Genomic DNA, 16,114 nt, shown 5'->3' on the forward strand with positions numbered 1-16,114 from the left:
CATACAAGCTCTCGCCAGACGCACCAAGTTCCCGGTAACGACTTGAATACAAATACATCTCACGTATTTAATATAATTTCATCTCCCGACAGCTGGGCTGCCCCCCCCAAAAGATGTAATACCTGTGCAAATTAAATGTACGACTTTTTAATACCTTTTAAGGCCTTAAATTGAGAATTATAAACATTTTAATACCCTGCAGATACCCTGGTCAGTGGTCACTATCCTATTCCTCATGGGCACAGATAGCGGTTCTACAGGAGAAGTGGTGTGTGTGTGTGTGTGTGTGTGTGTGTGTGTGTGTGTGTGTGTGTGTGTGTGTGTGTGTGTGTGTGTGTGTGTGTGTGTGTGTGTGTGTGTGTGTGTGTGTGTGTGTGTGTGTGTGTGTGTGTGTGTGTGTGTGTGTGTGTGTGTGTGTGTGTGTGTGTGTGTGTGTGTGTGTGTGTGTGTGTTTATCAATCTGTGCTGCTAATAAAGATCCATGTAGGTTAGGTTTAGGTTTAGGTTTACTTTATTTGATCAAGGGGGACAGTGTACATTAATAAAACATTTTTTCAAATGTAAATGCACCCAATTTTAGCCAAAAGGCTACTTTCCATTGGCAGTCCCCCTGTCAGAAGGTACAGGCAAAAATCCTGTGTGAAAAAGGGTTAGCAATAAAAACAGAATAAAATCAAGATAAATAACATTAGAATAAAAACTAGAGCTGGGCCGTTAACGGCGTTAACGTGCTGCGCTAACGCTATACTAGTATTGTGCGGTAATATAATTAACGCATTAATCTAAAAAAAAAAGAAGAAAAAAAATGTTTTTTTTCTTTTCTTTTTTTTCTTCTACAATTTTTCTTTTTTTACCTTTATTTACCCAGGGTAGGTTCGCTGACACAGATGCTCTTTTTCAGGAATGCCCTGCTTCACATTCACACAGTTCCATTCACACCTGGGAGCTGCCCAGTACAACCACAGTTGACACCATTGGCCACTGAGCAACTCCACTGGAGCAGTTGATTCAAGCCATGTCAGTTCAAGTTTGAAATGATTCTTTCTGTTTTGCTCCTGAGAGTGTGCTAGATACTGTACTGGTAATATTATTTATTTGTGTTAACTTCTGAATAAAACAACTTATTAAACACAAGTACATCTTATTGAACATTATTTTGATATTTCATTACCAATTATCATAGCAAAACAGCTTTTTCAAACAGTCTGTAATGCATTTTGGAAACGGGAGATGGGCTCATGGTGTAATGGCCACCTGCCTGAGAAACATAAGGAGGAAAGAAAAAGTAAGGACTTACTTCTGGTCATTATTTGGGTAGAACACACATATTTTGAATGCCTTCGGCAGGTTTTTTTTTTTTTTTTTTTGAGCCATTTTAATCTAGATTAATCTAGATTAAATCCAGGATTGCAGATAGATTAATCTAGATTAAAAAAATTAATCTATGCCCACCTCTAATAAAAACACAACAAAAGCACATAGACATACGATAGGGATACAGGTCACAATACAGTCATGGACACAAGGACAGAGCACATCATGACATATTAAAAGACCCAGACATAGACAACGCACCATATCCACACACCACACACACACACACACATGTGATCTCATCTCACCTGCAGCAGGGCAGCAGCCATGAAGACGGCCACGAAGACGGAGGTCAGGGAGGTGTGGCCTCCTCTCAGCGAGCTGATGGTGTAGAGGAACACCAGGTGGCCTGGAGCCACCAGCAGGAACAGCACACGGGCCGAACGGGAGTTTACTGAGAGAGAGAAAGAGAGAGAGAGAGAGAGAGAGAGAGAGAGAGAGAGAGAGAGAGAGAGAGAGAGAGAGAGAGAGAGAGAGAGAGAGAGAGAGAGAGAGAGAGAGAGAGAGAGAGAGAGAGAGAGAGAGAGAGAGAGAGAGAGAGAGAGAGAGAGAGAGAGAGAGAGAGAGAGAGAGAGAGAGAGAGAGAGAAATACATATTATATTAGGAAAATAATGAGGGTAAACCCTGCATGGAAAGAATGTGCCAAAGAGTCGTTCACAAGACCATCTGTGCTGGTTGCTGCTAACAGGAAATAAGAAATTAGTATTTTGTAAAATAGGCTTCAACATTCTAGTAGAGCTCCAGTCATAAATGACAGAGATCTTTATTCTAAGACAATACATGTGTATCTGATGAGTATGTTTGGAGAGTATATACAGATGAAGCACTTCAGATTCAGTACCCTACTGCTGCGCTTCTGCCACTTTTCTACCACATTAGAACTAGCACTCAGGTGTTAATTTTCGGGGGCTGGTGGCTGGGTCTAAACGTGAACAAAGGGAGGGTACTTAACTTAAGTGCTTCCCAGGGAGGGGGGTCAGGGGCTACTGCCCTCAGACCCCCAAGATCATTTTTATATGGGGCAGTCTGACTTGGGGGTACTGACCATATATTAGTGTTTGCAATGCATGATAAGTGAACTGTGAAAAAAGCTAAGAAATCGGATGGGACATTTGGGACGAATACAAATTTAAGATGAAAATCTCCCCAGCCTGTGGGAGGCAGTGGAGGTGTGAAATCTGGCCCGGTCCAGAACAATAGGAGTCACAAAATCAGTTTTGATTTTTCAGGGCTGTATCTGTACTGATACTGGTATATACTGGTGAGTATGTTTGGAGAGTATATACTCGTATATACTGGTGAGTAGTTTGGAGAGTATATAGCCTACTGGAGAGTATGTTTGGAGAGTATATACTGGTGAGTATGTTTGGAGAAATGGAAACCCATCAACGGTCATCCTCGGCCATCAAATTCCTGGGCGTCCACCTGGAGGATGACCTGACCTGGAGAACCAACACCAAGGCGATCGTGAAGAAGGCACAACAGAGACTCTACTTCCTGAGAATACTCAGGAATTACCACCATAGACAAGACCTGCTTGTGTCTTTTTACCGCTGCTCCGTGGAAAGCATCCTCACCTACTGCATCAACGTGTGGTTCCTCAGCTGCACAGCCGCAGAGAGGAAGGCACTCCAGAGGGTCGTCAACTCTGCCCAGAAAATCATTGGATGCCCTCTCCCCTCACTGGAAGAACTCTATAATTCCCACTGTCTTAAAAGAGCAGTGAAAATACTAAAGCACCCACACCACCCTGGCAATAAACACCTCATACGGCTGCGCTCGGGCAGGCGTTTCAGCGTCATGCCCACCTGGACTAACAGACTGAAGTTTAGTTTCTATCCCAGGGCCATATGTGCACTAAACTCAGCAAACATTTTAAACAACAATCTCCCTGCACCCCCCCCCCCCCCCCCACACACCCACACGCACACACACACAACACTAAGGGATAGTGCAATTATCTTTTATACCCCCCTGTTTATGTTATGTTATGTCTATTATGCCTTACTCTTGTTTTATATTTAATACTGTGTTTAGGACTGTGTTGTTATGATCTAGGACTGTGTGACGGCTAGCACCTAGGGCTGCATTTTAAATGTCGTTGTAACATTGTAACAATGCCAATAAAGATAATTCTATTCAATAGAATAAAAACAGCCAGATTCAAGGGACAATATAAAAACCTTACAATTATTCAAAGCTATTCTCCCACCAACGATGCCAAAGAGGAAAAAGACCTTTTCTATGATATCCTCCAATCTGAAGACCAGAGAACACCTGCCCAAGATCTCCTTATAGTCAGCGGCGACCTAAATGCAAAGGTGGGCAGCGGTAACACCAACTATGAGAGAGCGATGGGCAAACATGGATGTGGAGTAATGAACAACAATGGTGAGCGATTAGCTTAATTCTGTCTATCAAACAACATGGTTATTGGAGGCACTCTGTTTTCCCACAAGAACATCCACAAATTGACATGGCTCTCACAAAATGGGAAAGACCAGAACCAGATGGATCAATTGATGATCAATGGCAAATGGAGACGGTCATTGAGCAATGTCAAAGTGAGGAGAGGAGCAGATGTCTCCAGCGACCATCACCATCATCATCAGCAGATATCAAACTGAGGTTGAAAAGAACAGGACCGACACCCAAAGGGTCCCCAAGATTTGATGTTTGCATGTTGAAAGACCCATCAATAAAGAAGAAATTCACAATACAACTTCGGAACAGATATCAAGCTCTCTCCAGTACTACAAGGGAATCCAGAATAAATAACACCAAATCATCCAGGATCAAACAAGAACTACAAATCCAGTACAGAAATACCAACAAACGGGTGAAAAGGCTAGTAAGGAGGGACAAGAGAGCCTACCTGGAAGAGCTGGCAAGCACAGCCGAAAAAGCAGCATCCCATAACCAACATGGAGCAGTCTACAAAATCACTAACCTGATATGTGGAAGAAATTCAGAAAAACCAAACATATCAAAAGCAAACAAGGACAATTACTCACCACAGATAAAGAACAAGAAGATCGCTGGACAGAACACTTCAGAGAGATTCTCAACAGAGATCCCCCTCTATACCCAATAGAAGCACAAGAAGCCGTAGAAGATCTGGACATTAACACCAACCCACCAACAAAAATAGAAATCATCCAAGCCATTCAAACACTCAAAAACGGAAAATCCCCAGGCACTGATAACCTAAACGCAGAACTCTTTAAAGTTGATCTGGAGCTAGCTGCAAACATCCTACTCCCACTATACACCAACATCTGGATGGAAGGGAAGATACCATCAGACTGGACAAAAGGAGTGATCATTAAGGTTCCAACGAGAGGCACACTATCTGATTGTAGCAACTGGAGGGGCATCACACTTCTTTCTGTTCCCAGCGAAATATTCTGTAAAATCATTATACACCGTATTACATCAGCAGTTGACAAAGTACTCTGTGATGAACAAGCCGGTTTTAGGAAAGGAAAGGGATGCGTCGACCAGATCTTCACTCTCAGGAACATCATCGAGCAGTGCAGTGAATGGCAAAAGACAGCTCTACAGTACATAAACTTCATTGACTTCCAGAAGGCTTTTGACAGCATCCACCGTGATAGTCTCTGGAAGATCACAAGAAGCTATGGAATCCCCTCCCACATAGTTAATGTCATCAAACTGTTCTACACCGGCTTTTCTTGCACTATGGGAACAAGTGGGTAGGATCCGGAGTACGCCAAGGATGTGTGATGTCAGCATTACTTTTCAACCTTACAATAGACTGGTTTATGAGGAGAACCACAGAAGACAAGGCAAGAGGGATTCGTTGGACCCTCTATTCCACCTTGACTTTGCGGATGACCTAGCCCTTCTGTCACATACACACACACACATCTCCAGGAAAAGACAGACAGACTCCAACACTATGGCCATCAAGTTGGACTGATTGTAAACAACAATAAAACCAAAGTCATGCCCATCAACACCAATACACCAACAATTATAACAATAGAAGAACAGGTCTTGGAAAATTCAGATCATTTCACATACCTTGGAAGCATCATTCACCGTGATGGGGGAGCAAGTAAGCAACAAAGCATACACAACCTTCATAAGACTTAAACAAACCTTGAAGTCAAGCCAATACAGCACCAAAACAAAACTCCGGATCTAACAAAGATGCTTACTCTCAACACTACTATACGGTGCAGAATGCTGGAAAACCACAGAAAGCGACATCCATAAATTATCCACTTTCCACACCTCATGCCTGCACAAAATCCTGCATTTATTCTGGCCCAAGATCATCTCCAACAATAACCTCCTCAACATTACCCAACAAGATGACATGCAATGTATAATTAATAAACTAAGGTGGACCTGGATTGGCCATGTACTCAGAATGGACACCAACGCGATCCCAAGAGTCGCATTACACTGGACCCCAGAAGGCAAAAGAATAGAATAGAATAGAATAGATCTTTATTGTCATTGTTACAGTTGTTACAACAAAATTTAAAATGCCCTAGGTGCTAGTAAAAATATAAAAACACAGTCCTAAACACAGTATTAAATATAAAAACAGGAGTAAGGCATAAATAACATTAACATAAACAGGGGGGTGTAAAAGATAATTGCACTATCCCTTAATGTTGTGTGGGGGGGGGGGGGTGCAAGGGAGACTGTTGTTTTAGCTGAGTTTAGTGCACATATGGCCCTAGGATAAAAACGAAACTTCAGTCTGTTAGTCCGGGTGGGCATGACGCTGACGCAGTCACCCTAAAGGACAGACATGCTGCCCAGACAGCCCGAGCAGCCACCCTAAAGGACATGCATGCTGCCCAGACAGCCCAAGCAGACACCCTAAAGGACAGACATGCTGCCCAGACAGCCCGAGCAGACACCCTAAAGGACAGACATGCTGCCCAGACAGCCCGAGCAGACACGCTAAAGGACAGACATGCTGCCCAGACAGCCCGAGCAGACACCCTAAAAGACAGACATGCTGCCCAGACAGCCCGAGCAGCCACACTAAAAGACAGACATGCTGCCCAGACAGCCCGAGCAGACACCCTAAAGGACATGCATGCTGCCCAGACAGCCTGAGCAGCCACGCTAAAGGACAGACATGCTGCCCAGACAGCCCGAGCAGCCACACTAAAAGACAGACATGCTGCCCAGACAGCCCGAGCAGACACCCTAAAGGACATGCATGCTGCCCAGACAGCCTGAGCAGCCACGCTAAAGGACAGACATGCTGCCCAGACAGCCCGAGCAGCCGTACGAGGTGTTTGTTTCCCGGGTGGTGTGGGTCTTTCAGTATTTTTACTGCTTTTTTAAGACAGCGGGAGTTGTATAGTTCTTCCAGTGAGGGGAGAGGGCAGCCGATAATTTTCTGGGCCGAGTTGACGACCCTCTGGAGCGCCTTCCTCTCTGCGGCTGTGCAGCTGAGGAACCACACGTTGATGCAGTAGGTGAGGATGCTTTCCACGGAGCAGCGGTAAAAAGACACAAGCAGATCTTGTCTGAGGTGGTAATTTCTCAGTATTCTCAGGAAGTAGAGTCTCTGCTGTGCCTTTTTCACAATCGCCATGGTGTTGATTCTCCAGGTCAGGTCATCCTCCAGGTGGACACCCAGGAACTTGATGAAAGAAAGCGAGGCCTAAAACGACATGGCGTAGGACTATAGAGAAGGAGCTCCAGAAACACCACCAGAGCTGGGGGACCATAGAGAAGATGGCCAAAGACAGATGCAAGTGGAGAAACTTTGTTGCTGCCCTATGCGCCAGCCGGCGTAATGGGGATAAGTAAGTAAAGTAATGGAGTAGTGGAGAATGTTTGGAGAGTACTAGTGAGTATTTTGGAGAGTATATACTGGTGAGTATGTTTGTAGAGTATATACTGGTGAGTATGTTTGGAGAGTATATACTGGTGAGTATGTTTGGAGAGTATATACTGGTGAGTATGTTTGGAGAGTATACTTGTTTGACTTTTTTAATAGACAAGGTGGTTTTTGATTATTTAATTTTTATTTGAAATCTTTATTTTATTTTATTTATTTAACCTTTATTTATCCAGGCAAGCAATTATTATTATTTCGAACATGTAAATAAATACAAACAATATAAAATCAAAACAAATCATTGATCTCAAGAAATTAAATTACATTTTTTTTAAATAAACAAAATCTAAACATAACTCAATCTACATGTTCGAAAAGGAGTAGGAAGAAGTATACACTTATTTAATCCTACCCCTTTTCGACTACTCAAATGAGTGTACTAATTTAAAATCTTACAAAACATATATATATGGTTCCCCTCTGCACTCCACAAGGTCAAAGTTCAAGTACAGTGGTGACGCACCAGTGCTCACTTACAGTAGGTGGTCCATGCTGCATTATTTATAACAGCGATTGTTTATGTCATGGAAATACCACGACAGAGCAGTTCATCATGGAATAACAATAATATGACAAGCAAAATCACAGAGGACAACAGAATATTCCACGGCCCACTAGAGTACAGTACTTACTGGAACCAAAGAAAGTAGTGAAGGGTGTAGGGCACTTCTTATTGTCTGGGTTTGGCTCCCCCATGGGAAGACCATTCATGTGCAGATAGGTGGAAATTCTACTGGCCTGGACCGCAACCAGGTTACCTGCCACCCCTGGTGTACACAAACACAGTGACAGTGAGTACAAAAAACATGGAAATATAGACAGAAAAACATGATCAGATGGCTTGATAAGCAGGGGTGGAAAGCAACTGAGTACTCTGGACTCAGGTTCTGTACTTACAGGTGCTGTAAACCTATTTTATAGATTATTTTGTTAAAATAAGTGTTAAACATCTCTACATTCTGACAGCCATCATTGATATAGACTAGAGTGTTCGGTCAATGACATGGGTCTCCCAGTCCCTCCACTAGTCTGCAGTAAACACAAATAGATTTTCTAGAATCCTGTTCCCACTTTATCCAATCAGGAGAGAGAACTTATTTTTTACTTATTTCAAGCAATCTTGCCAAGCTACATTTGCATACTGCACTGGCAGATTGTTCTACTGGTTTCAAGCAGATATTTGCTTAAAACAAAATTGTATTTCTTATTTTTGTCTTATCTTATCTTACGTTATAATGTGTAATTTTCAGTGCATCTCACCGTTGATGACAGGAGTGAAGACAGCCATGCCGGCGAAGTTGGGGTTGGAGACGGTCTTGTCCAGGATCAGACCGCCAACACTAAGCAGAGAGACAAGAGTGACCACATCAGTGAGTTATAGATAAACACAAACTGGCCGACGCACCTTCATCTATTTATAATACTCTTACTTTGCACGGCCCATCACTCATAAGAAAAGAGACTGCATGTGTGTGTGGAGTCTGCCAAACTCAGGACTGGATTACAATAATAATAATAATAATAATAATAATAATAATAATTCATTTTATTTGTATAGTGCTTCTCAAGAACCCGACGTCGCTGACAGTAGGCAGAGAAACAAAGAAAAACAAAGAAACAAAAAGGAACATGAGACCACGGGGGAAACAGGGAAACAGGGAAACAGCATGAGATACACAGAAACATAAAGCCACAGTAACAAACATCAAAACAGGTTGGATGGGGGGGGGGGGTTATGGGTGGGGAAGGTTGAAGACTAGGGAGAACAGGTGGGTTTTGAGGCGGGATTTGAAGGTGGAGAGTGTGGGGGAGTCTCTGATGGTCTGAGGGAGGGAGTTCCAGAGTCGGGGTGCAGTACGTGAGAAGGCCCGATCACCAACGTTTTTAAGTTTGGATGACGGGACAGTGAGGGAAGCAGTGGAGGAGGACCGTAGGGAACGGGTGGGGTGGTAAGGAAGAAGGAGATCAGTCAGGTACGGGGGGGGGCAGGCTATAGAGGGCTTTGAAGGTGAGGAGTAGTGTTTTGAAGTTGATGCGTTCACGGAGTGATGTGTTCAAGGGACCGGGTGTTTGTGAGGAGGCGGGCGGCTGAATTTGGGACCATCTGCAGTTTATGGAGGGAGCGGGAGGTGATGCCAGTGAGGAGGGAGTTGCAATCACACTCATGTTCCTCATGCCAACTCCCAATTCGGAAAGACTGCATTTAGATTGTATACCCCTAACACATGGGACAGACTACAATTCACAATATTGATACTTTCATAACTTTGGGACGTTTTAAAAATATGCTTTTAAAGCATAATGTTGTTGAATGTAATTGTTTTTAACTAACTGTTTTAGATTAGATTAGATTAAAATGTATTGTCATAATACAGCACAAGTACAGTACAACAAAGATAAGTTTGGCATCCAACCAGAGTGCAAATGTAATATACAATGTACAGGTGATTATACTGGGTATAAAATATATAAATGAGTACTACTGAGTATAGTGCTAATAAGATGTATGTACAGTGTTTAGTATTAATATGTAAAGTGTATAAAAACACTATGGTAGTAAGTCATACTGGCCAGCAGCGTAACTAGTAAGAGTAGGTAAGGGATATATACAGATATAGATATAGTATCTCTACAGATATGTAAAAGGATTATATGCAGGTATGTACAGTATATGCAGCATTATTGTACATGCTATCATACAGAGTTATATTGCTTATATGCAGGTAAGTAGGTATATAGAAGGATTATATGTAGGTATATTCAGACAGATATGGATATATATACTATGCGGTAAATATAAATATATAAATGTAAATATACAGTATAGACAGCACATGTTATCATACTATTTTTGCCTAATTTGATCTCGGCGTGTGTGTGTATGTATGTGTGTGTGTGTACGTGTGTGTGTGTGTGTGTGTATGTGTGTGTGTGTGTGTGTGTGTGTGTGTGTGTGTGTGTGTGTGTGTGTGTGTGTGTGTGTGTGTGTGTGTGTGTGCGTGCGTGCGTGCGCGCGCGCATGTGTGTGTGTGTATGTGTGTGTGTACGTGTGTACGTGTGTGTGTGTGTGTGTGTGTGTGTGTGTGTGTGTGTGTGTGTGTGTGTGTGTGTGTGTGTGTGTAGGTGTGTGTGTGTGTGTGCGCTCGTTAGCGCTACCTGCTGATGGCCATGGCGATGATGACAGGTTCCCACCCGGAGTAGAGCACCTCTCTGGTGGACGGGATCTTCCTGGCGATCAGCACCCACAGTGGGCATATTGCCACAAACACCGCACACACCAACGGGTTGGCATAGTCGTTGAACTCTGCAAGGACAGGAGAGGAGAGAGAGAGAGAGAGAGAGAGAGAGAGAGAGAGAGAGAGAGAGAGAGAGAGAGAGAGAGAGAGAGAGAGAGAGAGAGAGAGAGAGAGAGAGAGAGAGAGAGAGAGAGAGAGAGAGAGTTGGTAATAGCTCAATGAACATTCAACAATCCTGTTACGCCTCGTCTGACTGAGAGAACGCGTGAAGAATCTCTACTCCGATCTGGTATTCATTATATTGTTTACACTGTTTATTCTTTCAAATTTTTTAATATTCAGATCTAATGATGCCCACATTTCCCCAAAGGGTTCAATAAAGGAATATCTTATCTTATCCTATTAGGGGTGTAACGATGCATCGATGAATCGAAATGCATCGATTCTAATGTGACGATTCAACCGCATTGATTTGAATATGTTAGAATCGATTATAATCTGGCCGGTCGGGTGGCGTAGCGGAGATTGCGCTTGTCACCAATGCAAGAGGCTGCAGTCTCGACTCCCGGAGTCAGCATTGCCCTGCGGCTTGGGCCGGTCGTCATACTAACTCGTTTGGCTGAGTTAGGGGGGAGGGACGTCGTGGGTGGTAATCTGGCGTTGTGGACAGCGACGCCTACAGGTCAGGTCTGGGCGCCTGCTCAGCGAAAGGCAGGAAATGGTGAACCTCCCACGCGTTACGCTTCACCAATGAGAGTCCTCGCTGCCAGGTGAAAAAAGAGCCACTGGCTGTCTCCACATGTGTTGGAGGAAGCATGTGGTGAACTTCAGGGTTCCCTTGTACCGACCAGTAGGAGGAACATGCGCACAACAACCAGGTAGGGGAGGGGGGGAATTGGCATAACGACTAAATTGGGATGGGGAGACATTTTTTAAATCAGGCAATTTTTTTTTAAATGAATCGATTATAATCGAAATGTATCGAAATAAAATAAATGTTCCATTCATGCTGAGTGAATCAGTTCCCCCAGCCACATTTGTGTATTCAAAATGTCTTGGGGAATTAACTGATAGAAAATGTATCGAAAATTAATCATTGTGAGGTCGCATCGTTACACCCCTATATCCTATCCTTTCCTATAGAAATAACATATTTGAATTCTTCATTTTAGCGGAGTTCATCTTTAAGCCCTGCCTGCAATCGAAACTCCTCGTTTAGAGGCAATACGGATGAAAGTGAACTGAACTGGATTGAACTGAACTGAATTCACGTGAACTGAATTGAACTGAATTCAAGTGAATTTAACCGAAGAGGGTTGCATTCGTGAGAGGATATACATGTAGTAGCATGCGCTGAGTGTTATCATAGAGCAGTGGTGGCATATTATTCCGTCATCCTGTCTCCAGGAGGCGATGTTACTATGGGGTGCAGTGTTACCTCATACTATATGTCTGCCACATATACACCCAGTAAACATGATACATGTACATAGATTAGACCGTACTAAGACACAAACACCTGCTCCCTCTCTCTCTCTCTCTCTCTCTCTCTCTCTCTCTCTCTCTCTCTCTCTCTCTCTCTCTCTCTCTCTCTCTCTCTCTCTCTCTCTCTCCCTCTCTCTCTGTCTCTCTCTCTCTCACACAGAGTGTGAGTGTTTTTTATTTGTATTTTGTTTTTGATTATTATTATTAAACATTATACACCAAAGCTACTGGCAGACTGAGGTACATCACGCAAATCAGTATTATTGATCATGATGAGTTGATAAGTAGCTCAATAGTGTAGCATAGCAAAGCTAATGCTAATGGTTTCATGTAAGTGAATGGAAAATGCTAAAAGCAATAGGGAGGTGTAGTCACTGGTTGTTCCATCCGTATAGGGATTTATCATTGGGAAAATGGATTATCGGCTATTGTAACAATTCTGCCGCATGGAAATTGCACAAAATTAGTTCCCTTCTATCACTAACATTATTGTTTAAGCATTTTTTGTTGAAATAAAATGTCGTGTTTTTTTTTTATGATTAATTGCTTATATTTTCATGTTGAGCTATAGATTGTGGATGAATAAGCACAGAAAGGTACACCATGCAAATGTTAATGCTTTATTTGTTTTAAACAAGACGATTTAGAAATGGGCAATGGGGAAATACATTGCGTTGGACAGAGGGTGGAACACGAAAAACGGCAATGACGTAACCACTACACCTCCCTATAAGGCCATACTTCGGTAGTTAAATAAAACACAGATTTGGCTGGTATAACCTAGTTTAGTCAAGCTTTCTAACCAAGTAGGGTCCACTTCATACATTATGGTAATTCATAGCAAAACCATTTAGTGACTGAATGGAAAAGAAAATGGTAGCTACTTCAAATGAAAGGGAGCTGTCAATCAAGCGTAATCTGATCACTCCCCTAAAGAGCCAATCAACCAATCACAAAAGGAAGCAAAGAGCCAGCATCATTGTATGGAACATGGTTAGTCTATATTAATCAACATCGCTGTATGGAACATGGTTCTCTATATTAATCAACATCGCTGTATGGAACATGGCTAGTCTATATTAATCAACATAGCTGTATGGAACATGATTAGTCTATATTAATCAACATCGCTGTATGGAACATGGCTAGTCTATATTAATCAGCATCGATGTATGGAACATGGTTAGTCTATATTAATCAGCATTGCTGTATGGAACATGGTTAGTCTATATTAATCAATACGCCCCCTCGCTCGCTGCTTGCGTTCGGATATGGGGGGGGGGGGGGGGGGGGTTATGATTACGCAGCCTTAGGAATCTGGAGGTGGGAGGGTAAACCATGTGTGGAATAATTTGCATGTTTGTGTTTGGACACATCTCTGATTAATGTGCGGTTAAGAGAAGGAGTCCAGTGCATGTCTGAAAGGTGCTCTAGTAAACTCAACGCTCATGTTACACGTGATATCTCATTCTAGTAAACAACTCAACGCTCATGTTACACATGATGTCTCACTCTAGTAAACACATCAACACTCATGTTACACATGATGTCTCACTCTAGTAAACACATCAACACTCATGTTACACATGATGTCTCACTCTAGTAAACAACTCAACGCTCATGTTACACATGATGTCTCACTCTAGTAAACACCTCAACGCTCATGTTGCACATGATGTCTCACTCTAGTAAACACCTCAACGATCATGGTGCACATGATGTCTCACTCTAGTAAACAACTCAACGCTCATGTTACACATGATGTCTCACTCTAGTAAACACATCAACACTCATGTTACACATGATGTCTCACTCTAGTAAACACATCAACACTCATGTTACACATGATGTCTCACTCTAGTAAACACATCAACACTCATGTTACACATGATGTCTCACTCTAGTAAACACATCAACACTCATGTTACACATGATGTCTCACTCTAGTAAACAACTCAACGCTCATGTTACACATGATGTCTCACTCTAGTAAACAACTCAACGCTCATGTTACACGTGATGTCTCACTCTAGTAAACAACTCAACGCTCATGTTACACATGATGTCTCACTCTAGTAAACAACTCAACGCTCATGTTACACACGATGTCTCACTCTAGTAAACACATCAACACTCATGTTACACATGATGTCTCACTCTAGTAAACAACTCAACGCTCATGTTACACATGATGTCTCACTCTAGTAAACAACTCAACGCTCATGTTACACATGATGTCTCACTCTAGTAAACAACTCAACGCTCATGTTACACGTGATGTCTCACTCTAGTAAACAACTCAACGCTCATGTTACACATGATGTCTCACTCTAGTAAACAACTCAACGCTCATGTTACACGTGATGTCTCACTCTAGTAAACAACTCAACGCTCATGTTACACGTGATGTCTCACTCTAGTAAACAACTCAACGCTCATGTTACACGTGATGTCTCACTCTAGTAAACAACTCAACGCTCATGTTACACATGATGTCTCACTCTAGTAAACAACTCAACACTCATGTTACACGTGATGTCTCACTCTAGTAAACAACTCAACGCTCATGTTACACATGATGTCTCACTCTAGTAAACAACTCAACGCTCATGTTACACATGATGTCTCACTCTAGTAAACAACTCAACGCTCATGTTACACGTGATGTCTCACTCTAGTAAACAACTCAACGCTCATGTTACACATGATGTCTCACTCTAGTAAACAACTCAACGCTCATGTTACACGTGATGTCTCACTCTAGTAAACAACTCAACGCTCATGTTACACGTGATGTCTCACTCTAGTAAACAACTCAACGCTCATGTTACACGTGATGTCTCACTCTAGTAAACAACTCAACGCTCATGTTACACATGATGTCTCACTCTAGTAAACAACTCAACACTCATGTTACACGTGATGTCTCACTCTAGTAAACACCTCAACACTCATGTTACACATGATGTCTCACTCTAGTAAACACATCAACACTCATGTTACACATGATGTCTCACTCTAGTAAACAACTCAACGCTCATGTTACACATGATGTCTCACTCTAGTAAACAACTCAACGCTCATGTTACACGTGATGTCTCACTCTAGTAAACAACTCAACGCTCATGTTACACATGATGTCTCACTCTAGTAAACAACTCAACGCTCATGTTACACGTGATGTCTCACTCTAGTAAACAACTCAACGCTCATGTTACACATGATGTCTCACTCTAGTAAACAACTCAACGCTCATGTTACACATGATGTCTCACTCTAGTAAACACCTCAACGCTCATGTTACACACGATGTCTCACTCTAGTAAACACCTCAACACTCATGTTACACATGATGTCTCACTCTAGTAAACAACTCAACGCTCATGTTACACATGATGTCTCACTCTAGTAAACAACTCAACGCTCATGTTACACATGATGTCTCACTCTAGTAAACACCTCAACGCTCATGTTACACACGATGTCTCACTCTAGTAAACACCTCAACACTCATGTTACACATGATGTCTCACTCTAGTAAACAACTCAACGCTCATGTTACACACGATGTCTCACTCTAGTAAACACCTCAACGCTCATGTTACACATGATGTCTCACTCTAGTAAACACCTCAACGCTCATGTTACACATGGTGTCTCACTCTAGTAAACAACTCAACGCTCATGTTTAGGGATGTCCGATATTATCGGCTGATATTGGCATTAAAATGTATTATTACATGGCGTTTTAACATTCGCCGAAATGCTTGATTGTGATTGGTCAATAGCCCCTGACAGCAGTGAATTATTTTTCGATAACCACCGGTGATTATTGTTTTTCGCAGCTGGAGCAATCAAGCCCACTGACACACACTGTTTCAGTGCAATCAGACACACCTGCCGGCTGCCGGCGATAATAATAATCACTTTATTTGGGCTGACAGAGCCACAGAACAACTGCGTCTGCATTTGATCTCGTCTTGTCGATGGTGTAAAATGAATTATGTATATTGTTAGTAAGTTAGCCATGTAATAAGCGGGATAATGTATAACTATACTCGGTCATTGTCGCAAAATAATTGACCTTCACTAACGTTTAAAACACCTCGGCGAGGCGCC

The 16,114-nt window shown here is 42.4% G+C and overlaps 1 protein-coding gene across 1 annotated transcript in view; it reads right to left on the reverse strand.

The window, feature by feature from the left end:
- slc41a1 (solute carrier family 41 member 1) overlaps positions 1–16,114 on the reverse strand; it is a 51,064-nt gene that overhangs the window by 1,185 nt on the left and 33,765 nt on the right. Inside the window, exons 6-9 of the mRNA XM_084316408.1 lie at positions 10,431–10,578; positions 8,535–8,614; positions 7,907–8,041; positions 1,623–1,768 (exon numbers count right to left, since the gene is read on the reverse strand). Of these exons, the coding sequence (XP_084172534.1) occupies positions 1,623–1,768; positions 7,907–8,041; positions 8,535–8,614; positions 10,431–10,578 (509 nt within the window). The remainder of the gene's footprint in view (positions 1–1,622; positions 1,769–7,906; positions 8,042–8,534; positions 8,615–10,430; positions 10,579–16,114) is intronic.

Source organism: Notolepis coatsorum (genome assembly GCF_963971535.1).
Source record: "Notolepis coatsorum genome assembly, chromosome: 6".
Taxonomy (NCBI): Eukaryota; Metazoa; Chordata; class Actinopteri; order Aulopiformes; family Paralepididae; genus Notolepis; species Notolepis coatsorum.